We start from the raw sequence: 27,362 nt of genomic DNA, 5'->3' as shown, positions 1-27,362 counted from the left end.
ATAGAAATACTTTTCAGTGCATGAAAACAGGATATAAAATGTAACGTGGTGTTTAGCAAACAGGGTCATTCATCTTTACTTTGCCTATGTTTTGGAAAAGCTGTAAATAAGCATGGAAGAGCAAATGAGAGCAAAGGAAGAGGGGGGACAGCTGACTAGCTTAGTGGATTGAGAGCCAGGCCTAGAGATGGGAGCTCCTTGGTTCAAATATGGCTGCAGACTCTTCCCAGCTATGTGACTCTGGGCAAGTCACTTGACCTCATTGCCTAACCCTTAACCATTCTTCTGCCTTGGAACCAATACATGGTATTGATTCCAAGACAGAAGGTAAGGGTTTAAAAAAAAAAAGAAGGAAAGAACAAAGGAAGACAAAGAAGAGAAAAATGGGACTTGAGTAATATATCTGTGACTTAATTAAAATTATTTAGAAAGGAAAGAAGTTTCATCAGTAAAGGCCATAGAAATTCATTCATTTGGAATCTTCCAATTAAGATTTTTTTGTTGCAAAAGTTAGGTTGATGTTTTTAGGTCTGTGAACAATGAGCAAATTAATAGTGCAAGCCAAAGGGAATATTTACGTGGGAACTATTTAGTTTAAAAAAATTTCCCCTCAAACTTTCAGATACTCGAGTCAGCACCTGTTTCCAACGAGTATGCAAACAAAGGATTTTTTTTCAAATCTACATGGAGGTTATTGATATCAGCTAGTACAATAGATAGATTTCTTTATCATCTTGAGTTTCTTAGAGTGCTTTTGGCATTTGTGGCTTAAAACTAGTTTGACAAGATGGTCAATAAACTATAAAAGTAATTTTCTATTACTCTATGTACTAGAAAATAAAACCTGTATTTTTGAAAAAGTGTTTTCATGATTTATATTAGTTTTCTCTAATTATTCTGAATTAGTGATATATTACAGTAGGAACTCTGTAGTTATTCTTGGAGTACAGAAAAGTTACAAGAAAAAATGGACATTTTCCTTTCCTAGAGGATCTTATAAAAGAGGATACTTATAATTTAACGAGAATACTTGTAATTAATAAATTAATACCTTTTAAAGTAATGAATACCTTTTTAATACTTCATGATATTTATGATTTTATCTGTGTAGATATTCTATTTTCCTGATATTGTTTATGTCCTTCAGAGAATAAGCCTATAGGAATTTCTTAACTGAACATCTAGGCTTATTACTTGATGTAGGACTACAGAGGTCCTTCAAGAAAATGCACATTTTCTTCCATATTTTTATCAGACATGGAGATAGGACTTTGATAGATTATTTTTTCTACAAAAGTAGCTATGTATGAATTCTAAATTCTTAATGAAATGGTTGAAATCTGCCTTTCTGGAAACAGTCAATAATAATTATTTTGAAGAAAAATAATGAAGGAACAGAGAAGAGAAAGTACTTGGGACTGAATTAAAAGTCAACTTTTATGTCGCAACTAATTTGTAGAAGTCCTTCAGCACAAGGTTCAGAAACTTATTTTATTTGCTGTGCTCTGGGGAGCTCCTGAAAGTTCTTTAGTAAAGGAATAGAATGCTGAAAGTACTACATTCGGAGTATTACTTGTTTGTAGTTTTTAGTTTATTTTGGAGAAAGGATCAAATGGAGGGAAGAAGATTAGTTAGAAAACTATTAGAATGGGGTGGCAATATTATTAATGATGAGGGTTAGAATTTGGAGTGATTACACTGGGAGAAAAGAATGAATGGATGCTGTAGTTACTTTTTATTTTAGAATGGATAGCACTTGGCAACTAATTGGATGTGAGGAATGAGTTAGATGTAAGATTAAAAAATGATTTTAATTGGGATTCTGAGTAACTGGACAGACAGGCAAGTGTTTTTTTAAGGAAGATAAGCTTAGTTTGCACGTGTTGAGTTTGAGGTGCTTTTAGGATATTGTGGTGGAAATATATAGCAGGCATTTGGAAATATGGTAATGGAACTTGGGGTGAGTGCATATAGAGTTTGGGAGGAATTTAACATAGACTTTATAATTAAGGTCAGTGAATATAGAAAAGCTCAAGGACAGAATCTTGATGGACAATATACAGGCAAAATTGCAGTCTAGTATTTTTTGGGAGCAGGTAGATGAAGCAATGGATAGAGTGCTGGGCTTGAAATCAGGAAGACTCATCTTCAGGAATTTCAATCTGGCCTCAGACACTTCCTGGCTTTTTGATCCTGGGCAAATCTCTTCACCTGGTTTGCCTCAGTTTCCTCATTTACAAAAATGAGCTAGAGAAGGAAATGGCAAGCCAATCCAATATCTTTGCCAAGAAAACCTCCAATGAGGTCATGAAGATTTGGACACAACTGAAACAACTCAACAACAATTTATTTTTGGGGGCGTGGGGGTTGTTTTAAATACACTTTTATGTCTTTTTTTTTTAAATCATTACTAATCCTTTCTCTGTCTCAGAGAACCATCCCATATAACAAATAGTATTTTTAGGAAGTGGAAAAATTAGTACAACTGATCAATTCACAGTCAGAAAACATGTGCAATATTTAACACCTGTGATTCTTCCATTTCCACAAACAAATATGTTGGGGATGTTCTTTCATATTTCATTCAAGTCCTGTTCAATTTTTATAGTTTTGTTATATTCACTTTTGATTTTTTTCATGTGTAGTTTTTTCCATATATTATTGTAATTACTGTGTGTAGTGTTTTCTTGACTCAGCTTATTTCACTCTGCATCAGTTCATATAGATTTTTTCTATGCTTCTTTCTTTCACATCATTTCTTTCTTTTTTTTTTAAACCCTTACCTTCCATCTTAGACTCAATACTTACAGAGTATTGATTTTAAGGCAGAAGAGTGGTAAGGGCTAGGTAATGGGAGTCAAGTGATTTGCCCAGTGTCACACAGCTGGGAAGTGTCTGAGGCCGGATTTGAACCCAGGACCTCCCATCTCTAAGCCTGGCTCTCAATCAACTGAGCTACCCAGTTGCCCCTATGCATCATTTTTTATAGCACAGTAGTATCCTTTATATTCATGTATCACAAGTTTTATAATTATTTTTACACGATGAACATCTACTCTTTTTCTAATTCTTGACTATCACAAAAAGTGCTACGATAAGTATTTTGGTGTTTATTGGGAACTTTCTTTTTCTTAGTGGCTTCCTTGGAGTATAAGTCTATCGATGAAGTCTTCAGTTCAAAGGATATGGACATTTTAGTCACTTTATTTCCATAATTCTAATTGCTTTCCAAAATAGTTATACTATTTCACAGGTCCACTAATAATCTATTAGTGTGCCTATCCTTCACATTTCCTCTTACACTGAAAATAATGCCATTTTACCAATTCGCAGGGCATGAGGTGAATCCTCAGAGTTGTTTTCATTTGCATTTTTTTAATTAGTGACTTGGAGCATTCTTTCATGTGGTTATGAATACTTTGCATTCCTCTTTTGAGAACTGTTTGATTATATCCTTTGCCCATTTATCTATTGAGGAATGGCTGTTTAAAAAAAATATATTTATTAATTGTTTCTATGTCTTGGACAACAAACTCTTATCAGAGAAGTTTGCTACAGTGAATTTCCCCCCATTCAATTACTTTCTTTCTTATCCTCAGAATGTTAATTTTGTCTGTGTTGAAGCTGAAATTTCAAGTCATCAAAGTTACCTATTTTATCTTGTTTAGTTAATATTACATATCTTACCTGTATATTTGAGAGGTATATGATCAGTTTCTCTTTAAAAAATTTTATAGTATGATCTTTTAATATTAAGGTCATATATCCATTTAGAATGTACTGTTGAGTATGGCACATGGTGTTGATTTCTGCACACTGCTTTATTTTTTTTCCTCAACTACACATAAAAACATAATTTTAACATTTGTTTATAAAAGTTTTCAGTTCCAAATTTTCTCCCTCCCTTCCTTCCCCCTCCTTTGAGAAGGCAAGCAATTTGATATAGTTATACATGTGTGGTCATGCAAAATGTATTTCCATATTAGCCATGTTTCCAATGAAAATGCAGATTAAGCTCACTTTCTAACTGTCCTCTCTGATGATGATTTCCTTGGATTGGATCTAATAGCAGCTCAGCCTTCTTTCACATTGGGCAGTTAATGGTTCCCTATCCTAGCATGGCCCAGATGACTTTGTGGTAGACTGAACTTATTCCAGGCAATTTTTGATCTCTTTCCCATGGGCTTAATGAATTGCAATGCAAATGCCTTTCCCTGAAGCATCATGACTGGGGGTGGGGGGGAACCTATTTCTCTTGCTCCTCCCCTCCCCCCATTGTCACAATGTACTTATTCAGAACCCTGAAGGAAAAGGAAATAGGAAGACCCTGATTCTCTTGAGGGAATAGGGAAAGTGTCTTTGACTCTGAGATGTAGTTCCTACCTTTTCCATAAAGAAGAGTTAACATACTATACACCATTCATCGATGAGGATGGAAAAGCTCTGGGTCAAACCCAAAAGGACTATTGCAGCTCCAAAGAGAACAAAGGGATGTTATAGGTAAAGGAAAGGGCAAGTAAACCCTCAATCTTGGCAATTTTGTATATAATTTGGCTTGGGGAGAATAAATACGTTATTTCACCTAGTGTTGCTATTTATTTAGATTCTGTGTTCTAGGGAAGACTATTTTAACAAAATGATTTTTTTTGGTAGTACAAAAAGTGCTTTGTAAACAGTATCGTACATATGTGAGTTGGTATTATTAATAGTGACAAATAGGTAGTTATCTCAATAATTATTAAGAATTTGAGGCATCTACATGTAGTCGACAGTTTTAGACTTAGTATCTGGAAGATGTGAATTTAAATCCTTCAGTTGCTATTGTGTATTAGCATTTTCAGAAGTGTCAAACAAGTGATGAGTCATGTAGCTTACATTATTTCTAAATATAGCCCAAACCAGATTAAAGTGTAATTGGGAAATATTTAACAAAATGAAGAAAAATAAGGTAAAACATATAAAACATTACTAAAACCAAGCGAATGCCCCCCCCCCATATATCTTTTAGTCATCCATTTCTATCCGAATTCAGCACTATTGAGCTATGTGGCCCCAAACAAGTTATTAACCTGACTGTGTCTTAATTTCCTCATCTGTAAAAAAAGTTTGGAAATGATCACCTTTAAGTCTTCTTTTATAGATCTAAGGCAGGGAAAAATAGCAAATGCTTATTAAGGGCATACTATATGCCACTATGTTGGAGATAGATATGCAAACAAATAGAGAGCCTATGACCAGTCTAATCGGGGAAATAATACACAAAATGGAGCTGTGGGGAGGTAGGTAGGTACCTGGGCAGAGGCAGAACAGAGAATATGGAGAGTCAGAAGCATATCTGGGAAGAGAATGAAGGTTAGCCAGGCGTGGGCCACTTCACAAAATGGGAGCCCTAGGGGGAATTCATCAGTAGGAGAAGGTGTTTGGCTTTGCAGAGCAATGTTCTAATATAAGAAGTACACATAGGTTGATACATGTTTAACATTTAAAACTATGGCCCCATAATTTATTTAAAATTGCTTATCACATCATTTTGAATTCATATGAAAATAATATGACAGTTATTTAGTTAAAAAGATCTAATATGTTGTTATTCTTCCCCCATTTTTGATAGAAATGAAGATCTGAAGCAAATGTTGGAAAGCAACAAAGATTCTGCCAAACTGGATGCTATGAAACGAATAGTTGGGGTAGGTACAATCATGGATAAGAGTTTTGGTAAATATACCACTAGTAATTTCATTATGTATATTGTCTTTTGAATCCTCAAATGTTCAAGTGTTCAGTTTTCTTGATATATGCTCTTTAAGATGAACTAGAGTAGTTATAATAGAGAAAGAATCAGCCTTAGAGTTGGAGAAGATATATATATATATATATATATATATATATATATATATATATGTTCAAGTTCTGCCTCTGACACATACTAACTGTGTGATCTTAGGCAAGTAACTTAACTGTTCAGTGTTTCTGGCAGGCAACTCTTTATAATTATGTATCTCTGGGATATGTGGAGAAAGTTTTCTATATAAATGAAATCACTCCCAGCACCTCCCCCAAAAGCAAGGCTTCAAACTCTTTTTTATTTCTTATTAATGTTAGTTGTTTCATTTTTTTAATGTGTCATTTTTCAATTTGGGAGTGTTCTTTAGGATATTTAACATCAATGGTTTCAAACTCAAATAGAAACTGGCCTCTGCTGCCATATATTGACCTAGAAAAACCATAAGTTAATATAATCTTTGTTGTCTTTCATTTTTATTTATCATTTTCTAGGTATATTTTAATCTGATTTTGCCCACAGCATTTCAATTTTGACACCTCTTTTTTACATGTTATCTTTTTTTCCAATCAATGTGACTTCTAGTATTTTAGATGGGTCAGTCACTTTAGAATTAAAAAAACAAAACAAAACTATCAGCATCCCTTGCTTTCATTTGTATTTTGATAGATTTTAAGTTTCCTTTCCTCCCCTCCTTTCTCCTCCCTTCTCCCTCAGTCTCTGTCTCTCCTCTTCAGGATGCTCTCCTGTTAGGAACAAAATAAAACACTTTTAAGACATTCAGTAATTACCAAGAGATTTGCTTTACCACAATATAGAAAGGTTATTCAATTATGGAATGCTTTCTTTGGGATAAGCAAGGCCTTTCTTTTCTCCAGGTGAAATCATATCTGAGACATTGTGGTAGCCTTAAGACATCTACCAAGTCTGAATGGTTTCATTTTCATGTGGGTGGGCCTTTTTCTGAAATTAAGTGATCAGGAAATCACATCTATTTGGCCAGAGTTTATCAGGAAGTTGCTTCATTTTGAGTCACAGTGTGAGGGTCAATAAAATATCCGAATAGCTTTGAAGCCTCTCAAAAACAACAATAAAAACTAGCCTACTGAGAAGAGAAGGAATCCTGATCAAAAGTTACCCTTTTAGAGATGGGGAATGACTTTTGTTCTTTCTTACTCTGCTATCATGCCTGGAAAACCTTTGCCTATAATCTGATAATGCATATGACGATTTTTTTTATTGAGTTCTTAATAACTTTTACTTAAATTAAATAGGGTGTTTTCTGAAATAAGGTCATATTTTGATAAAAATCACACAAACTCAAAGCAAAAATGTACTCAGGAACTATAGGAGACCTAAGCACCATCACATTCAAAAACCCCTTAGTTCCCTTCCAACACCACTTGAACTTGGCCAAAAGTTTTCCTTCTACAAAACTGGAAATAATGTTTCTGTGACATAGTAATATGGAATTAGTATAAGACAAACTAAAATGAGAAAAAAAGTATTTTAAATCTTTTGGAAGAAAGATGCCATTTAATTTGAAGTTTTTTGTTTTGTTAGGTGTCCTTTTCCCTAATTGTTAGTATTTTGCATCTGCTACAGAGGAAAGCGTTTTTACTTAAACAGTCAAAAAGTCTTAGTAAAAATATTAACCTCAGTGTTGATATGTATTTGTGGGTTAGATAAGGAATCTGTATAATTATTGGACTTGCTATGAAAGTCATATCAATCTAAAATGTAGATGTGATTAATGGGTGCTTTTTAGAGCTTTTGTATGATTAGTGGTATCTGTGGTTGATAGGAATGATAGAAATATACTGAATGGAAATAAATTTGTTACAAATTGTCTGAGTCCCTCTAAAAATTCTAAATTAAATCTTAGGGAAATACTTCTTAGGGAAATACTAAGTTTTAAATACAGTTGGGAAAAACATGATGCTAATGTAGCTTTAAAGAAGTTTTAAAATGTTGTTGTGGTGGTAGGAGTTGTGTTGTAAGGAAAGTGGTGACATTTGCAGAAAAGTGGCATGAGACCAGCAGGAAGATTCTAGAACTTTGGAAGGGGTTTAGGCTGAGTCCAAGACAGTTATTGGGTTCTCTTGAATCTCTGGAGGTGTCAGCTGCAAATTTCTTGGTGGCTATCCTTTCCTGATTCCTGTTTGCTATTAGCCATCGAGGAGGTATACAGAGACCATGAGATCGAGTCTGTATTCTTTTGGATCGAAGACCTTCCCTGGCCTTAGCAAAGCCTTACATAGACCCTTTCCTTAATTCCAACAAAGGGGGGAAGTATAGTTGAGAGTTTTAGTTAAGATTAGAGACTTTAGATCTAGGTTAGGGAGAAGTAGAGTAGGAAGTTCTATAAGAAGGAATTCTTGTGAAGGGATTATTAGATCTGGTGGGGATAGATAGATTAAAATTAGTTTAGATAATCCTAAATCCCCTTTTCACCTTTTCCTTATTTATTAAACCCAAACTGTCCTGTGATTATATATTGTCTGTGTTTATTAGCTCAAGGTCTGACTCTACCTGCCCTAGGCTTCTCTACTCTTCCCAAACTAGATTGATGAGAATTATTTTTCGTTAATATTAAATTAGAAATCTCTTTCTAATCTAGTAAATCTTGTGTAGAAATTATGAAAATATATTTCCTTCTTCCTGCAACCTGAGTAAGTGTCATTGGCTTGTTTTCCCCATTAATTCTACTGGCCAACTTTCAAAATGAAATCTGAAGAACACTAGGGGGTAATGGTGGGACTACTTGCTGAAGTTCTAAAGTCAATAAAATTACCTTTCTACATATCTCCCATAATAATCATTGGTTTTCAGCTTGTACAGAAAAGTACCGTTTCTCATCATGATTATAAGACAGCTTTTGCTCAGTATGACTTGTGTAGTCTCTACATATAACAAGTAGAACTCTTTGTTTTCAATGATTAGTAGTATTGATAGAAGCATGTACTTCTATAATTGTGTTTCCATAGACTCCCAAGAGCAGTTTTTGAAAATTGTAGTTTTTTTTTCTTTAACTAAAGCTTGATGCCAACCTAATTAACATTCGTTTTTGTTAACCTTCTGAAGTATATAGGGACTTTGTTAATCCCAAGTTTCATTTTTTTCCTGTTGTATCAGCATATTATTTGAGTTAGAATATTTTCCTGAGGGGATTGTTAGATATATTTTTAATATTAACTTTCAACTTCCCTTAATTCTTTTAATTTTATTGGAATTCAATATATATTTTGATCCCGTTTTAAATTGGTCCTGGAGAGGCGTTGTCAGTGGTCATCATATAGCAAGGTCTTAACCTTTGCTCAATATTTGCTCAGATAGTTGATAATATTCAAAGTTAGTAATGATAAGATGATTTTGTGAAGCAAGTAAATACCAAATGAAGATTTTTAGTGATGCTATCTATCAGCTTGTATATGACAAAGTATGTTTTTTAAAATCACATGCCATTCCAAAGATATTTTGATGTTTTGGAAGTATTCATTGACATTGGATATCTCCTGGCTACCATAGATAAATTATTTTCAAAACAATTTACTACTCACAACAGCAACAACTACCAGCAAATAAGTCATCCGCCAACTAACAAACCAACAAAACATCACCAAATGAACCAGAAGTCACCACCTATCCACTCAATATATCCACCCAGGCAAACCAGCAACAAACAAACAACCTACCTTGTCTTGTATTAAGTTCCCTATTTCTGTTGGTAGTATTGCCATCTCCCCTTGGCTGGCTGACTTTTTCCACAAAATCTTTTTTCATGTTGTTGTTTTTTTTCACTCCTATTGTATTCTAGTTTAGTTCTTCATTAACTCTCAGATGAACTTTTGTAATAGCTTCCAAACTTGTCTGTCTTTACCTCTCATAGCTACTCAAATTTATCTAATTTTCATGTCTGTATTTGCCACTTCCCTTTTTAAATTCTGTTAGTGGCTCTATAGTATCTTTTAAGATAAAATAGAAATTCCATATCTTGGTATTTTAGTTCCAACTTATCTATTCATAATTATTTCCCACTTCATTCTGTGTACCATAAAGTTCCAGTCATTTAACTGTGGCTTCATCTCACACTTTCTGCCCTCTCCCATGTCTTACCTATTTGTACAATTTGCTCTTTTATTCCTTCCATGAGTCTGATTATTGAAATCCTTCCCTTCTTCAAGGTCCAGCTTTGGTGATCTACCTTTTTCATGGTACCCAGCTGAAAGTGTTAAATTAATGAATTCCTTCTTATTCTAGTTGGTCTGGATTTTTCCTTTCTTCCTATCATCATTGTCTTCATGTCATATTTATCTCCATATGGGTTTTATATTCTGCTGTGAGAATGTAATCTCTGTGAGGAAGGGACTATTTTTTTTCCATTGTTTTTTACTCATCTCTTAGTACAGTGCTTTTTGTATAGTGGTTTCTTAATATAATTTGGTGAGTAAAATCTGAAAATACTTTGTTCTTCATTCTGAATATAATTTCTAATTGTGAGGTACCATTGATGAAGCTTTTGAATTTATTGATATTGACAGCATTTGCTTTGTATTGGAAAATCTATAGATATAATCACCAATGTAGTTAAAAGTCTGAGCCATACCACTTTATTTTTATTATTTAAGAAACACACATAGACTTTTATTAGTTCATTTTCTTTTCTAATTTTTAAAATTTCAGAGTAAATGAATATATCCTGGGAATTTAGCTAATTTTCATATCTAAAGATATGTTATTTTATAAATAACTCATTTTTAAATAATTAAGATACTGTAATTGTACTTCAGAAACTTTCATTTAGGCCAGGGATGCGGTCAAAGTGTACTTAAGTGTTATTTGTAAAAGACACAATTAAATGAATGTTTAACAAGTATGTGAGTTAGATAAAGTAAAAAAGATGACAAATTAATGATGCATTTAACTCTCTACTGAATAGTTCTTTTAAGTTGCTTCTAGCATCAATGTCATAACTGACCTATTTTTATCAGTATTTGTCAAAGCACTGTACCAAATCTCTTTGTTTTTTCTCACTTATTACTTTCTTCATTAAAATCTTAGTAATGTCTTAATAATTCCAAGTCTACAGGAGAAAACTTAAATGATCCTTTTCTCTTTTCTCAAGTTTGGTCCACTCCACAGTTGTTGGGTGAGCAGAATCTTATTTTTTCTACTGCAGTGACTATTTCTAGCCAACTAAAGGAAAGACTGGATCTTGCGTTCACCACCCCCCCCCCCCCCACACACACACACACACTTTCTGTTCCCCTTTAACTGTCTTGAATGTTCTTCTCTGAAATGGCAAGTTTGAAGGTTTCCTCTAATAACTAACTCCCACAATTAAATCTTTCAACTAAGAGGTCTTTTATTTCTTTTAAATAGACGAGGTAAGGTGAGGGGAAAGGGTGAGAGGAAAATAGGTCTCCCTAATTTTATAAGTTATCCCTGTTGATTGATGATTCTAAGATGTATTCAAATTCAGGAAATGACATTATCTTTCCCTAAGGGGAGATGTTGACAGCAAAGGCTGATGGGTTTCTTCTGAGCTATACCCAAAATTCTTCTCAGCACTCAGTCATATAGATAATCAATGACTAAAGAGAGTTTGTCTTCCACCTTCTCTTCTAACAGCCAGAGAAGGAAGTGAAGTTCAAGCAGATGGGCTTCCTAACTGCTCCCTTCAAGATTCCATTGGAAATCTGTCTCCCGCTCATTTGATTGGCACTTTATCAAGTTCTAAGCTTCTTACTTTTTCTGCAGATCCATTTTGTCACTTTTAGAAATCTTTGTTTACAAATCCTCATTTTACTTGTGAATCCATCTGGCGCTTGTGATTTATTCTTAGGGAGTTCTCTGATGGCTTGTTTCTTTTTCTGATATGGGGTTATTTAAGTATTCTATTTCCTCTTCTGTTAATCTAGGCAATTTACATTTTTATTCATCCATTTCTACCAAATTGCCATATTTATTGCTAGGTAATTGGGAATAATAGTTCTTAATAATTACCTTAATTTCCTCTTCATTAGAGGTGAGATCATCTTTTAAATTCATGATACTGTTAATTTCATTCTCTTCTTTCTTTTTCTTAATTAGATTAACCAATACTTTATTTGTTTTTTCAAAATACCAGTTTTATTTATTAGTTCAATAGTTCTTTTACTTTAAATTTTGTTAATTTCTACTTTGATTTTTTGGATTTCCAATTTGGTCTTTATATGAGCATTTTCAATTTGTTCTTTTTCTAATTTTTTTAGTTGCACGCCCAATTTATTAATCTTCTCTGTACTGCTTTTGCTGTATCCCAAAAATGTTGATATTTTGTTTCCTCATTGTCATTCTTTTCATTGAAATCCGTAATTGTTTCTATGATTTGTTCTTTAACCAACCAGTTTTGGAGAATCATATTATTTAATTTACAAATAATTTTTAATTTGCCTCTCCATGTGCCCTTACTACTAATAATTTTTATTATTGCATTGTGATCTGAAAAAGCTTTATTTATTGTTCCTGCTTTTCTGCATTTGTCTGCAATGTTTTTATGCTTTAGTATATGGTCAATCTTTGTAAATGTACAATGTAAATGTACCACTCTTTCACACGTGGGTCACAGACCTCCCACTCAATGTATGAAATGGGTGTTCACACCTTTTTGTGATTAAAATCCAAAATGGGTAGATCTCTATATTCAATATTAAGTTCTGTGTTTACACTTTGGGGATTAAAATCTAAAAATAGACAGGGGATTATAATTTAATCTTCACAATCAAGGAAGAGCTAAGTACTTATATTGTTAAAATGAAGGGAGAGCCAAATCCAATCTTCACATAATGAAAACAATTTTTAAGAGTTACAGATATCATTTTTCCATATGGGAATATAATTAATTTGACCTTATTGAAGGCCTCTTAAAATATTTTCCCCCTCTTGTTTTACCTTTTTATGGTTCTCTTGAATTTTGTATTTGGACATTAAATTTTCTATTTAGTTCTGGACTTTTCTTTAGAAAAGCTTGGAAATCTTCTCTTTTGTTAACAAGCCCATACTTTCCCCTGAAAGTATATAGTCAGTTGTGATGGGTAGGTGATTCTTGGTTGTAGACCCAATTTTCTTGCCTTCCTGAATTTTCCACACATTGTGGTCCTTTAGTGTGGAGGCTGCCAGATGCTGTGTAATCGTGACTGGGGCTCCTTGATATCTGAATTGTCTCTTTCTGGTCATTTGCAGCATTTTCTCCTTTGCCTGGAAGCTTTTGAATTTGGCTATAACATTACTGGGAGTTTTCTTTTGGGGATTTAATATAGGAGGCAATCTATGGATTCTTTCAATGCTTTTGTATAGCCCTTTTGTTCAGGAATATTCGGGCAGTTTTCTTGGATAATTTATTGTAATATGATATTAAGGCTTTTAAAATTTCGTTTATTTGTTTATTTTATTATTATTATTATTATTATTTTTGTTCCAGGCTTTTTCAGGTAGACGAATAATTCTCAAATTTTCTCTCCTGGATGTGTTTTCCATGTTATTTGTCTTTTCAATGAGATGTTTCATGTCTCCTTTTATTTTTTCATTTTTTAAATTTATTCTTGCTGTCTCGTGAAATCATTAGTTTTTACTTGCTCAATTCTATTCTTTAAAGACTGATTTTAAGCTATGATCTTTTGATTTTCCTTTTCATTTTGTTCTAACCTGCTTTTCATGGCTTCCAGCAGGTCAATTCTGGTCTCCAATTTGCTTATTATTTCATTTGATTTCTGTACCTCTTTTTTCATATGGGCAATTAAACTGTTATTTTCTTTTTGTATTACTTTCATTTCTTTTCCCCACTTTTCTTCCCATTTTTCTTCTATCTTTCTCATATGTTTTTTTTTAACTCCCTTTTAAGTTCCTTGAGAGCTTGTGACCAATTTACCTTTTTTTTTTGAAAGTTTGGACGTCTTTGTTTGCTTTTCATTCTTTGCTGTTGCTTCTGTATTTTGTCCTTTTTCTCCATAGAAATTATCCGATGTCAGGAACTATTTTTTCAATTGCTTATTTCTTTTGCCACTAGTGGAATGTTGGTGGTCATTGCTTTTTTAGCTTTTGCTTTTCGTGACTTTGTCATGGTAGTATCTTCCCTTCCCTATTAGAAACCTGAGTAAAGCAGGTAGATCTGTGATGTTCTTAGTATAACACATGCATTAAAACATTTGACCCTGAGGCTATCTTTTCAGCCCCGGCTAGTGTTTCTGTATCAGCTCTACTCTCTACTGCCCAAGCTTCCTGCTCTTTAGCCTCTAGTCTTCCTGCCAAATCCTTGCACTGCCCTCAGGGGTAAGTTTGTGGTGCTTTCAGCCAGGCCCCTAGAATTTGGAGATTGTCCAGGACTGTTCTCAAACTCTGGAGTAATAGGGTTGTGGGGGAGGAGTGATCAGCTTACACTTTGATTAGTGTAGTTTTTCCCCTTGTAGCATGGGAATTTCTACTCACTGCCTACCTCTAACACTGCGTCTAGTGGAAGAGTCCCTTTAGTTGTTTGGTTTGGATTTCTGTTCTTTTGAGATGCTTTGTAATGATTCATTGGAAGAATATTCAGAAGTCTTCTGCTACTACTCCGTCATCTTGGCTCTGCTCCCTGAATGCATTTTTCTTGATTTCTCTCTATTGCTCTTGTTTTCCCAGAAAATTGATGGTGACAGTGTAGAGTTAAAAGTCTTATATTCTTCTAGATTTCTTAATTCTGGCACAAAGAGCATTTGCCCCTCTAACCGTGTCTTGAAGAACTTATGGCATGTGTGTTGGAGTGAGATGCTCCCCTCCTCTTCTCCACACACCTAAGCACATTTCTCACAGGCCCTTCCCCTCTTCCCAGCAGCCCAGTGGGAGAGCTTCTTTCTTCTCCTGTCTGGATAATCAGAGGTGGGGCATATGAGGTTTGCAATTTGGGAACTTGGTCTCTAAAAGGTTCACCATCACTGTTCTGACTGATGTCAAAGTACAATCCCTTACCTAATATTTAGAATTATATCAGGTAAAGTCAGGATATATATTTTTTAATTTACCACACAGTCTGTTGGAAAAGTTTGTCATGGTACTACAGTCCCAAGAATTCTTGAGTTTATAAACATGATCAAACAGTTTTTATGGACAGGGATTCTTGGGTTCTATGAATTAAAAAATTTTTTATAACTGTATTTTGATGTAAGTGATGTTCTTTATAATTCTATGAATTCAGATTATATAAGCTCCCTTTCAACTCTTAAGACAAACTAGGCAAAACAGAAGTCCAGAATTTATTACAAAACCTTTTTAAAAAAAACTTCTTAATCTCTGTGTATTTAAATGTTTGTATTTATTAATGATTCAGCCTTAAAAAATATGTAAAAAAAAGCCCTTTTGCATTCATAAGAAATTTTATGATGTTGAAGTAAAATATCTTGAACATAATTAAATGCTTAATCAAAATGTTTGACAAGAGTAGGCTTAATAGGTATATATTAAAAAGTGATAAATAGAAACATTTTATCATGAGATTTATTTGATAATTTAAGTATTCACAGAATTATGAAAATTTTGTATATTCGGATATAAATTAAATTTTTCTTAAATTATTTGTTAATTTAATATTTCATATGTTTTGTTCATTAGACATTAAAACACTAATAATATACTTGTATTTCAGATGATTGCAAAGGGGAAAAATGCCTCTGAACTGTTTCCTGCTGTTGTGAAGAATGTGGCCAGTAAGAATATTGAGGTATATTGTGATGCATTATTTTCATGATTTCTTTTGTTATTAAAGAGTTTTTGGTTATTCTTGAAATGCTCAAAAAAACTTCTTAGGTTGCACAGACTTGATTGTAGTTTATTTTTATGAGAAACTTTATCATTTAGAAAGTATAACAAACAAGATGACATAGTTTAGGGTATTGCAAAAGGTGAAATCTGATCCTGAGAAGATCTTACCTGGAAGAATGATTACTGTCATACTTTCCTATTATCCTCTTTCCAGATTCCTGTTAATTTCTGGTCTAGGGAGAAGTAAAGGTCCAATGAGACAGCTTTGCTAAAAAATTCTTGGAAAGCTAGCACAATTTTAGATCAAGAAGACTGTGGTATATAAAGACAACCCTAATTTTCTATATGTGAGTCATTGACATTGTTAAGAACCTTTCGTAAAACACATTTATTAGTATCCCTTATTGTGAAGAAAGCTGTTACTGATGATGTAAAACTAGACATTCCTCTGGACTCTGGTCAAGATTCTGGTTGTTGTTGTTTTCTTAATTGCTAACTGTGACAGTCCTATCTAAGCTAATCTTCTTATGCAGTGCCATCCCAATTAAATTACCAAAAAATTATTTTATTGGTGTAGAGAAAATAATAATAAAATTTATTGGTGTAGAGAAAATAATAATAAAATTAATTTGGAAGAACAAACGTTTAAGAATATTCAAGCCATTAATGAAAACAATGTAAAGAAAGGAGTCTAGCAATAACAGATATTAAACTCTTATTATAAAGTAGTAATTACCAAAACTATTTGGCACTGACTTAGAAAGGCAGATCAGTGGAACAGAATAGACATCAAACAAACATCATAAAAAATTAAAGCAGCCTTGTAGTTAACAAAAGTATAGATTGAAGTTTTGAGAATAAGAATTCATTATTTGGTAAATATTGTTAGCAGTTTGACAAGAAACTAGGTATAGCCCAATATGTTTCATCATTTAATAAGAGAAGGTCAAAATGGATACATAACTTAGACTTAAAGGGAAAATATCATAAGAGAATCAGTAGAATAGGGAACATCAGATTTTGGGCTAGGAGAGGAATTTATGTATAAACAAGAAAAGGCATTGTGAGATGTAACATGAATAATTTTAATTACATAAAATTGAAAAGTTTTTCTACAAATGAAACCAATGTAGCCAAGAATAGAAGGAAAACAGAAAAATTAAAAAAAAATTTATAGACAGTTTCTTGGATAGAGAGCTCATATTTAAAACAGAGAGAACTTTGTTGAATTTATAAGAATCTCAGCCATTCCCCAATTGATAAGTGGTCAAAAGATAGGAACAGACAAGTTTTTGGATGAAGGTTTTAAAGCAATATATATAGATAAAGGAAAACAACACTCTCAATCACTGCTGACAAGAGAAATGAAAATCAAAACAGCTCTTGAGATTTCATCTCACATTTATCAAATTGGCTAAAATAATGAAAGAGTAAAATGATAAGTGTCGGAGGGAATGTGGAAAAATGGGAACATGAATATCCTATTGGTGGAACTGTGAAGTGATCTAACCATTTTAGAGAGAAAATCTAGAAGTATGCCTAAAATATTAGGAATCTGTGTGTACCCTTAGACCCAGCAATACCACTGTTGTGTCTCTTTCCCAAGGAGATCAGGAAAAAAGGAAAATAACTCAAATTTTATAAAATATTTATAGTAGCTCTCTTTGAGGTATCAAAAAACTGGAAAATGAAGTTACATCCATTAATTGGGGAATGGCTGAACAAGTAGTGGTATATGATTATGAAGGAATACTGCTGTGCCATAAGAAATGATTAGAATAATTTCAAAAAAATAGGGAAAGATCTATGTGAAATTATGAAAAATCTTTATCAGTAGAATAACTTCAATGAATGCCCACCTCCAGAGAAAGAACTGATAAGTAAAAACACAAGAGACATTGTTTATATACACATATATTTTTTGTGGGAATTCTTATTTTTTGGGAACTTTCTATTGTGTAGAGGTAAGATAAAGGAGGTATCTGGCAATTTTGATTTTAGGTAATGCTTTAGTAGTAAATGCTTGAGATAGCCAAAATGATTATTATTGTTCAGATTCATTTGATTTTTAATTTGAGTAACATTATTTGTTGTCTAGAGAGAGAGCTATGATTTCTAAATTAGGATACAACCTATTTCTCATCTATCTTCCCAATTCAATAGACTCCTCTTCCCCTTCCATATTTAAGTACAAATTCAGAGTCACTCTGTGATAAAAAAAAAAGGAATCTATATTTCATAGAGGGTAGAGTTTTTCTCTTTATAAAATGTCTAGAAGAAAACAATCAATATGACTTGACTTAGTGATTGATTGCTGATGAAATTGAGTTGCTTCCCTATCAGGAAGTAACTGATTTAAAATGTAATCCATAAAAAATAGTTTGTTTTAAAAATTCTAACAGGTTATATATGAAAGTTTGTTGAAGTGAGGATGATATGATGACAATAAATGTTGTACATAGATATTATGTTACTTCGATGCAAGATTGTGCATAAGAGTATAAACACCAACAGGTCCTAACAGCCTAGAATGGCTGCCTGTATGAAAAACCATGGCAACTATAGCAACTTTCTGAGAGGACTGACCAGTCAGCAGACCTGACCACTTTGTAGTAAGTTAGTTTTCCATTGCTGTGCATCACTCTCCCCTGTACACAATACAAAATGACTCTCAGTTCTCTAGGCTCCTTTTCATTTTTTTTTAAACCCCTACCTTCTGTTTTGGAGCCAATACTGTGTATATACACAGGTACATCGATGTATGTATATTCATAGACATTATTTCTTAACCTTCCTATCCTAGCTCTTGTTACCATCCTCTTGACTTCCTTGTTCAAAAATCACCAAAAAGGATATGGGAAATGTTGGGTATCAGGATTCACCATGATTTTTTTTATATGTACCAACATATAGAGCTGAAACAGTTTGGAAAGAGTGCTTTAGAATGTGTTGTTTTCATAAAAAAGAGGCCATTTTAGAATCAAGTGATTTTTTTATTCTTCAAACCTTTTAAAAAACCCAAACTTTAATTTTTAAAAAACTGTCCAATCATTAATTAAAATTATTTCTTCTACTTTCTGCATATAGTTCTCCTGATCACCTATTATATATTTAGAGATTCATTCATTCATACTTTTCCATTTTTTTTTCACTCTCAACCCACAGGCCCTGGGGAGCTGAAAAAAAAATTTCAATAGCTAAATAAATAGAGATGAACAAAATATCACTAGGCAATTTTATAGTCAGTGTTTAAGTAATTTCTATTTTCTAAAAAAAGAAGATGAATTGTAATGAAGAGACAACATAAATATATGGTGTATTGAGTCTGTAAAATAACCATGAAGTAAGTATGACAGTTGAATTTTTGATATAAGTAAATGAATCAGAACAGTTAGATATTAGTTGTTTATATAATATATACTGCTAGGATTACAATGACAAGACTAAACTAAACATTCTAGCTTGTTAAAATTATTGAGACAGAAATCATCACTACAGTAATAGTCTTCACATATATAGAGAAAATTTATTTTTCAAGGAATCTTGAATTGAGATGGTCAGAACCCAATAAAGTATTTTAAAAATAAATTTAAAAAGAATTTTTAGAAAAAGAAAAATTTCTTTGCATGAACTCTTTTCCCTTATATATCAACTTGATTATAATAATTTGCAGTGGAGGACTTTTTTTATGTTTATACTTTAGATACTGCTTTTTGATATAATACTTAAGTGAACCTAATTTACTTTAATCTAAGACAATAAATAAATTATATAACTTAGAGTGAATATTACCATCACAAGGAATAGTAAGTGTTATTGTAAATCATTTTTAAAGTTGACTAACATTGATAAAACAAGACCAAAAATCTATTTTTAACCATTGATGCCAATTGAAGAAGTAGATTAAATTAACTGGTTTTGAGATTTGACTTCTTCTTTCTGGTTCATATGGATGGGAAAACAGATTAATACTTGTTTTGAGTACTGGTAAAGAATATTTTCTCCCTAACATAAATATATTGGGCTCCCATGTCACACAATCTTATTGATTTCTCTTTCTTTTACACAACATACTCATAGCAGTCATGTACTTTGTACCTGTAAGTTTATAGGCCTGAGGCCCTTGTATTAGGGAATTTTGGTGAAAATCTTTGAAACACTAACCTATGTATAATATTCTGATCCTTCTAATGTTGGTCTATCATTCAAATTGTTGAGTGCTTACTGTGTATGTAGTACAATTCTGAGTACTATGGGTGATAAAAAGAACATAAAGCCCCAAACTTAATACTCTTTTAAGTATGAAAAGCTTAATTGAAATTGCGCAGTATCATATATTATATATATATATATATATATATATATATATAACATATAATTAATAAATAAATGCTGAAGTAATGTAATTACTAAAGTAAGTAATGTGAAGAAAGGAGAAATTACTGTGCCTTGGTTCATTGGCAATTGGGCTTAAGATGGACCTTGAAGAAGTATGGTATTTAGATAGATCGACTCATTTATTCGTACATGTATTTATTCATTCTTAACTTCTTTTAGGTAGAGAAGCAGGGTATTGCTTGTCCAGAGTTTGCTAGACAAGACCACAGTATATGGTGTGTTTGCTTAACTGTTTTTCTCACCTATCAGACAGGGTTCAAGTTCTAGGTAGGAGGGGTTATTTTCAGAAATGATAATGATATATTTTTTAAAAGTATCAATAAAAACAAACAGATTGACTGTGAGAAACGGAACAGAGGCTGAAGTGGGGAGTGAAGGCATTTTGGGAGATAGTTAATAGACTGAATGGAATTTGAATAGAGGATGCCTGTACAGCATTAGCAGGAAGTAAGGTTGGAAATGTTAAGTTGAGGCCAAAGTATTGAGCCTTTAGTGATGCCCTGAGGAGTTATATTTATCCTATAATATTTGAGATTTTCAAGCAAAGTTGTAATCTGATGATAGTAATGATAGAAGTTAGAGAGTATCATTTAAAAGGATGTGGAAATAATGATGTAGATTAAGCATATTGAGAATGGAAAGGAAGGATAAATATAAGACAAAGAAAGAATCAAGATAATGGTTCTTAAATATGACGTTCTTAATTGAGGGCCTATGAATTTCAAAGAATATTTTGATGTTTGTTATTTCATACAATTGTATTCCTTTTATTTGATTTATTTAAAATATTTTCAAAAAGGGTTACATGGATTTCACTAGAGTAATGCTAAAGGGATGACAAAAAAAAGGTTAAGAACTGACATGTAAGGAAGAGTCAGAGAAGAACTTGAAGTTTTGAGTCTGGATTGTTTATAACATAGAGACCAGTGTAGGTATAATTGAACTACCTCTATAAGAAGCTCTAAGCCTATTGTTACATTGCTAGGATACCATGTCACTTAGCAGATTTTATTCTTCTATGATAATTTAGCTTTACCTCTGATTTTACTTGAATTAATAAAAGAGGGAAGGGAAAACATTTTAAATAGATGAAAATTATTGTCGTTGCCTTTTTTGGTTATTACTTTCCTTTCTGAATCTATCCTTTTACTAAAGCATTCCATAAAAGTTATCTTTGGGATGAATGAAGGATAAAAAGAAGAAAGATAAAAAGATGATCTAGCAAAACGAATGAACATATTAACCCAGTTTAACATTGTATGCGGTATTTTTTTGGAAAATTTTATTTAGTCAATTTAGAACATTATTCCTTGGTTACAAGAATCATGTTCTTTCCCTCCCTCCCCCCCCTCCCCCTTCCCATAGCCAACGCACAATTCCACTGGATATTACTTGTGTCCTTGATCAGAACCTATTTCCATGTTGTTGATGTTTGCACTAGGATGTTCATTTACAATCTCTATCCCAAATCATATCCCCCTCGACCCATGCAATCAAGAAGTTGTTTTCTTCAGTGTTTTTACTGCCACAGTTTTTCCTCTGAATGTGGATAGTATTCTTTTTCATGATCCCTCTGAGTTGTTCAGGATCACTGCATTACCATTAATGGAGAAGTCCATTAAATTTGATTGTACCACAGTGTATCAGTCTCTGTGTACAATGTTTTCCTGGTTCTGCTCCTTTCGCTCTGCATCAATTCCTGGAGGTCATTCCAGTCCCCATGGAATTCCTCTAATTTATTATTCCTTTGAGTACAATAGTATTCCATCACCAACATATCCACAATTTGTTCAGCCATTCCCCAGTTGAAGAGCATCCCCTCATTTTTCCATTTTTTTTCCACCACAAAGAACACAGCTATGAATATTCTTGTACATGTCTTTCTCCTTATTATCTCTTTGGGGTACAAACCCAGCAGGACTATGGCTGGGTCAAAGGGGAGATATATCGTCTTTTATTGTCCTTTGGGCATAGTTCCAAATTTCCCTCCAGAATGATTGGATCAATTCACAACTCCACCAGCAATGAATTAATGTCCCAACTTTGCCACATGCCCTCCAACATTCAGTACTTTCCATTGCTGTCATGTTAGCCAGTCTTCTAGTGTGAGGTGATGAGGTTTTGATTTGCATTTCTCTGATTATCAGAGATTTAGAACACTTTTTCATTTGCTTATTAATAGTTTTGATTTCATTAACTGAAAATTGACAATTCATGTCCCATACCCATTTATCAATTGGAGAATGGCTTGTTTTTTGTACAATTGATGTAGCTCTTCATAAATTTTGAGTAATTAGACCTTTGTCAGAGGTTTTCCTTATGAAGATTGTTTCCTAATTTGTTGCTTCCCTTCTAATTTTGGTTGCATTGGTTTTGTTTGTACAAAAACTTTGATGTAATCAAAATGATTTATTTTACATTTTGTGATTTTTTTCTTTTCATTTATTCATCTATCTATCTATCTATCTATCTATCTATCTATCTATCTATCTATCTATCTATCTATTCATTTATTTTTAGAGCCCTTACCTTCCATCTTGTAGTCAATACTGTGTATTGGCTCCAAGGTAGAAGAGTGGTAAGGGCTAAGCAATCGAGGTCAAGTGACTTGCCCAGGATCACACAGCTGGTAATCGTCTGACGCCATATTTGAACCTAGCACCTCCCATCTCGAAGCCTGACTCTCAATCCACTGAGCTACCCAGCTGACCCATTTTGTGATTTTTTTCCTAACTCTTGCCATGTATACTATTCCATGTTCCTTTGATTTACTTATAGTTTCCTTCTCAAGTCATTCACACATTCTGAGTTTATCTTGGTATAGGGTGTGAGATGTTGATCCAAACATAATCTCTCCCATACTGTCTTCCAATTTTCCCAGCAGTTTTTATCAAATAGTGGATTTTGTTCCCCAAAGCTAGGATCTTTGGGCTTATCATAGACTGTCTTGCTGAGGTCACTTTCGGCAAGTCTATTCCACTGATCCTCCTTTCTGTCTCTTAGCCAGTACCAAATTGTTTTGATGACCTCTGCTTTGTAGTATAGTTTGAGATCTGGGACTGCAAGGCCACCATCCTTCGCATTTTATTTTTCATGATTTCCCTGGATATCCTTGATCTTTTGTTTTTTCCAAGTTAACTTTGTTATGTTTTTTCTAATTCAAGTAAAAAAAGATTTTTGGTCGTTCAATGGGTGTGGCACTAAATAAGTAAATTAATTTGGGTAGGATTGTCATTTTTATTATGTTAGCTCGACCTTCCCATGAGTAATCGGTGTTTTTCGATTTGTTTAGATCTTGTTTTAATTGTGTGGAGAGTGTTTTGTAGTGGTGTCCATATAGTTGCTGTGTTTGTCTTGCAGATAGATTCCTAAGTATCTTATATTGTCCAGGGTGATTTTACTTTATTTTATTTATTTTTTTACATTTGAATAAGTTTATTTAGTCAATTTAGAATATTATTACTTGGTTACAATAATCACATTATTTTCCTCCTTCCCCTTCACCAACTCTTCTTGCAACCAACACGCAATTTCATTGGGTATTACATGTGTCCTTGATCAGAACCCATTTCCATGTTGTTGTTTACACTAGGATGTTCATTTAGAGTCTACATCCCCAACAATATGCCTTCAACCCATGTATTCAGGCAGTTGTATTTCTTTGGTGTTTTTACTCCCACAGTGTTTCCTCTGAATGTGGATAGTGATTTTTCTCATAGGTTCCTCCGAGTTGTTCAGGGTCATTGCATTGCCACTAATGGAGAAGTAAGGCGAAAGTAATAGGATGGAGCCAAATCTATTGGGCATCAACTGATAAAAAGAAGGTAGGAGTCACAATCATGGTATCTGACAAACCAAAGTAAAAATAGATCTAGTTAAAAGAGGGAAGGTAATTATATCCTGGTAAAAGGCAGTATAGACAATGAGGAAATATCTGTACTCAACATGTATGCAGCAAATGGCATAGCATCCAAGTTTCTAAAGGTGAAACTAGAGGAGCTCAAGGATGAAATAGATAGAAAACCTATACTAGTGGGAGACCTGAACTTTCCTCTATCCGATCTAGATAAATCAAACCAAAAAATAAATAAAAAACAGGTAAGAGAAGTGAATGAAAGCTTAGAGAAATTAGAGTTAGTAGATATGTGGAGAAAAATAAATTGGGACAAAAAAGGAATATACCCTCTTTTCAGCAGCACATGGTACATTCACAATAATTGACCATGTATTAGAGCATAAAAACATTGCAAATGGGTGCAAAAGGGCAGAAATAATAAATTCAATCTTCTCAGATCATAATGCAATGAAAATAATAATTATTAAGGGTACATGGAGAGATAAATAAAAAATTAATTGGAAATTAAACAATATGATCCTCCAAAACCAGCTAGTTAAAGAACAAATCATAGAAACAATAACTTCATTGAAGAAAATGACAATGATGAGACATCCTTTCAAAACCTATCGGATGCAGCCAAAGCAGTACTCAGGGGGAAATTTATATCCTTGAGTTCATATATTAACAAATTAAGAAGGGAAGAGGTAAATGAATTGGGCATGCAAATTAAAAAACTAGAAAGCGAACAAATTAAAATCCTCAGATAAAGACTAAATTAGAGATCCTAAAAATCAAAGGAGAAATTAATAAAATTGAAAGTCAAAGAATTATTGATTTAATAAATAAGACTGGTAAATAAAAATAAATAATAAAAAAATAATAAATAAAAAGCTGGTACTTTGAAAAAATAAAATAGATAGTACTAAAGTAAAATAGTAATAGTCTAATTAAAAAAAAGGAAAGAAAAAACCAAATTGACAGTATCCAAGATGAAAAGGGAGACCTCACCTTTAATGAAGAGGAAATTAACCAATCATGAAAAACTACTATGCCCAATTATATGGCAACAAATATGGCAATCTAGGTGAAATGGATGAATACTTACAAAAATATAAATTGCCTAGACTAACAGAGGAATAAATAAATAATCTAAATAGCCCCATATCTGAAAAAGAAATTGAACAAGCCATCAAAGAACTCCCCAGGGTGATTTTAAATGGAATTTCTCTTTCTAATTCTTGCTGCTGAGATGTGTTGGAGATATATAGAAATGCTGATGACTCATGTGGGTTTATTTTGTATCCTGCAAGTTTGCTAAAGTTTTTGATTATTTCCACTAGCTTTTTAGTTGATTCTCTAGGATCCTTTAAGTAGACCATCATAGCATCTTCAAAGAGTGATAGCTTGGTCTCCTCATTGACTATTTTAATACCTTCAATTTCTTTTAATTCATTAATTTTTACTGCTATTGTTTCTAGTACAATGTTAAATAATAGAGGTGATAATGGGCATCTTTGTTTCTCTCTTGATCTTATTGGGAAAACTTCTAGTTTCTCCCCATTGCAGATGATGTTTGTTGATGAATTTGGGTATATACTGTTTATTATTTTTAGTATAGGCCCTTCTATTCCTATGCTTTCTAGTGTTTTAAATAGGAATGAGTGTTGTATTTTGTCAAAGGCTTTTTCTGCATCTATTGAGACAAACGTGATTTTTGCCAGTTGGCTGGTTAATATTGTCAATTATGTGGATGGTTTTCCTATTATTGAATCATCCTTGCATTCCTGGTATACATCCTACATGATTATAATGAATAATCCCCATAATTACGTGCTAGAGTCTTTTTGGTAGACGATTATTGTATCTATGTTCATTAGGGAGATTAATCTATAGTTTTCTTTCTCTGTTTTTGAACTGCCTGGCTTTGGAATCAGTACTATATTTGTGTTATAAAAGGAATTTGGTAGAACTCCTTTGCTTATTCTGTCAAATAGTTTGTATAATATTGGGATAAGTTATTCTTTGAATGTTTGATAGAATTCACTTTTGAATCCATCTGGTCCTGGGGACTTTTTCTTAGGGATTTTTTTGATGGCTTGTTCATTAGCTTTGTTCATCATTCATTATTGTTCATCATTCATTAGCTGTTAGCATGTGGCAGAGGCCACACCCTGGGCAATGGCTTTTACAGGCCGGCTAAACCTTGTGAGGGTAGCCATCAGGTCGTAGACCCCTGGTGAACTAAGGCTTTGCTCACCCAGCATGTGAAGACTGCTTCGGATGAACAGAGGGAAGAAACAAGTAAGAAGGTTCAATGGCTGAGAGGGCAATGCAGCAAAGCACTGTGGAATGCTTAGGGCGTGTTGGAGCACAGACGACAACACGACCATTCAATGCAGCTGAGGAAGTCTCCAGGTGTAACGATTTTTCGTGCCACTGGACCCAGGCTTCCAACGCCGAGTGAGTGGGACTGTCTCTGTGCACGGACTTTTCCACTTAAATCTCCTTCACACACAAGTGTTTTTGATTACACTCAAATGCACAAAGACAATCGTCATTCTCGGTTACCGAGAGGCTACTACTAAATATTCATCCAATTCACCTAGATTGCCATATTTATTGCCCTATAATTGGGCATAATAATTTTTAATGATTGCCTTTATTTACCCTTCATTAGAGGTGAGGTCTCCCTTTTCATCTTGGATACTGTCAATTTGGTTTTCTTCTATCCTTTTTTAAATTAGATTGGCCAGGTCTCTCCTTTTATTTTCTTTACTTTATCTATTATATTTGTTTTTTCAAAGTACCAGTTTCGTCTTATTTATTTTTTATTAAATTTATTTATTTGGATTCATTATTATTTATTAAATCAATAGTTTTTTGACTTTCAAATTTATTAATTTCCCCCTTGATTTTAAGGATTTCTAATTTAGTTTTCAGCTGAAAAGTTTTAATTTGTTCACTTTCATTTTTTTTTTAATTTGCATGCCCAATTCATTGACCTCTGCCCACCCGAATTTGTTAATATATGAACTCAAGGATATAAATTCCTCCTGAATACTGCTTTGGCTGCATCCCATAGATTTTGAAAGGATGTCGCATCATTGTCACTTTCTTGAGTGAAATTATTAATTGTTTATATGGTTTGTTCTTTAACCTATTTTGGAGAATGATATTGTTTAATTCTCAATTAATTTTTTATTTGCCTCTCCATGTACCTATACTAATTATTATTTTCATTGCATTGTGTTCTGAGAAGGTTGTATTTATTATTTCTGCTCTTTTGCACTCGTTTGCAATGTTTTTATGCCCTGGTACATGGTCAATCCTTGTGAATGTACCATGTGCTGCTGAAAAGATGTATTCTTTTTTGTCTCTATTTTTTTCCACATATCTAATAATTATTTTTCCCAAGATTTTATTCACTTCTCTTACCTGTTTTTTATTTATTTTTTGGTTTGATTATCTAGTTCTGATAAAGGAAATTTTAGGTCTCTGACTATTATAGTTTTTCTATCTATTTCTTCCTTGAGCTCCATTCGTTTCTCCTTTAGAAATTTCGATGCAATG

At 33.1% G+C, this 27,362-nt stretch overlaps 1 protein-coding gene across 7 annotated transcripts in view; it reads left to right on the top strand.

Moving 5' to 3' along the window:
• AP3B1 (adaptor related protein complex 3 subunit beta 1) overlaps positions 1-27,362 on the top strand; it is a 359,745-nt gene that overhangs the window by 72,415 nt on the left and 259,968 nt on the right. For 6 of the 7 annotated variants that reach the window (XM_001367618.4, XM_007486440.3, XM_056824795.1 and 3 more), the window contains exons 2-3: positions 5,612-5,687; positions 15,441-15,515. In XM_001367618.4, the coding sequence (XP_001367655.1) occupies positions 5,612-5,687; positions 15,441-15,515 (151 nt within the window). Of the gene's footprint in view, positions 1-5,611; positions 5,688-7,946; positions 7,966-15,440; positions 15,516-27,362 lie in introns of those variants that run through there. The other variant, XM_056824793.1, reaches the window with a different exon arrangement.

The sequence above is a fragment of the Monodelphis domestica genome, chromosome 3 (assembly GCF_027887165.1).
Source record: "Monodelphis domestica isolate mMonDom1 chromosome 3, mMonDom1.pri, whole genome shotgun sequence".
In the NCBI taxonomy this organism is placed as follows: domain Eukaryota; kingdom Metazoa; phylum Chordata; class Mammalia; order Didelphimorphia; family Didelphidae; genus Monodelphis; species Monodelphis domestica.
This window is presented reverse-complemented; position numbering and strand designations above follow the sequence as displayed.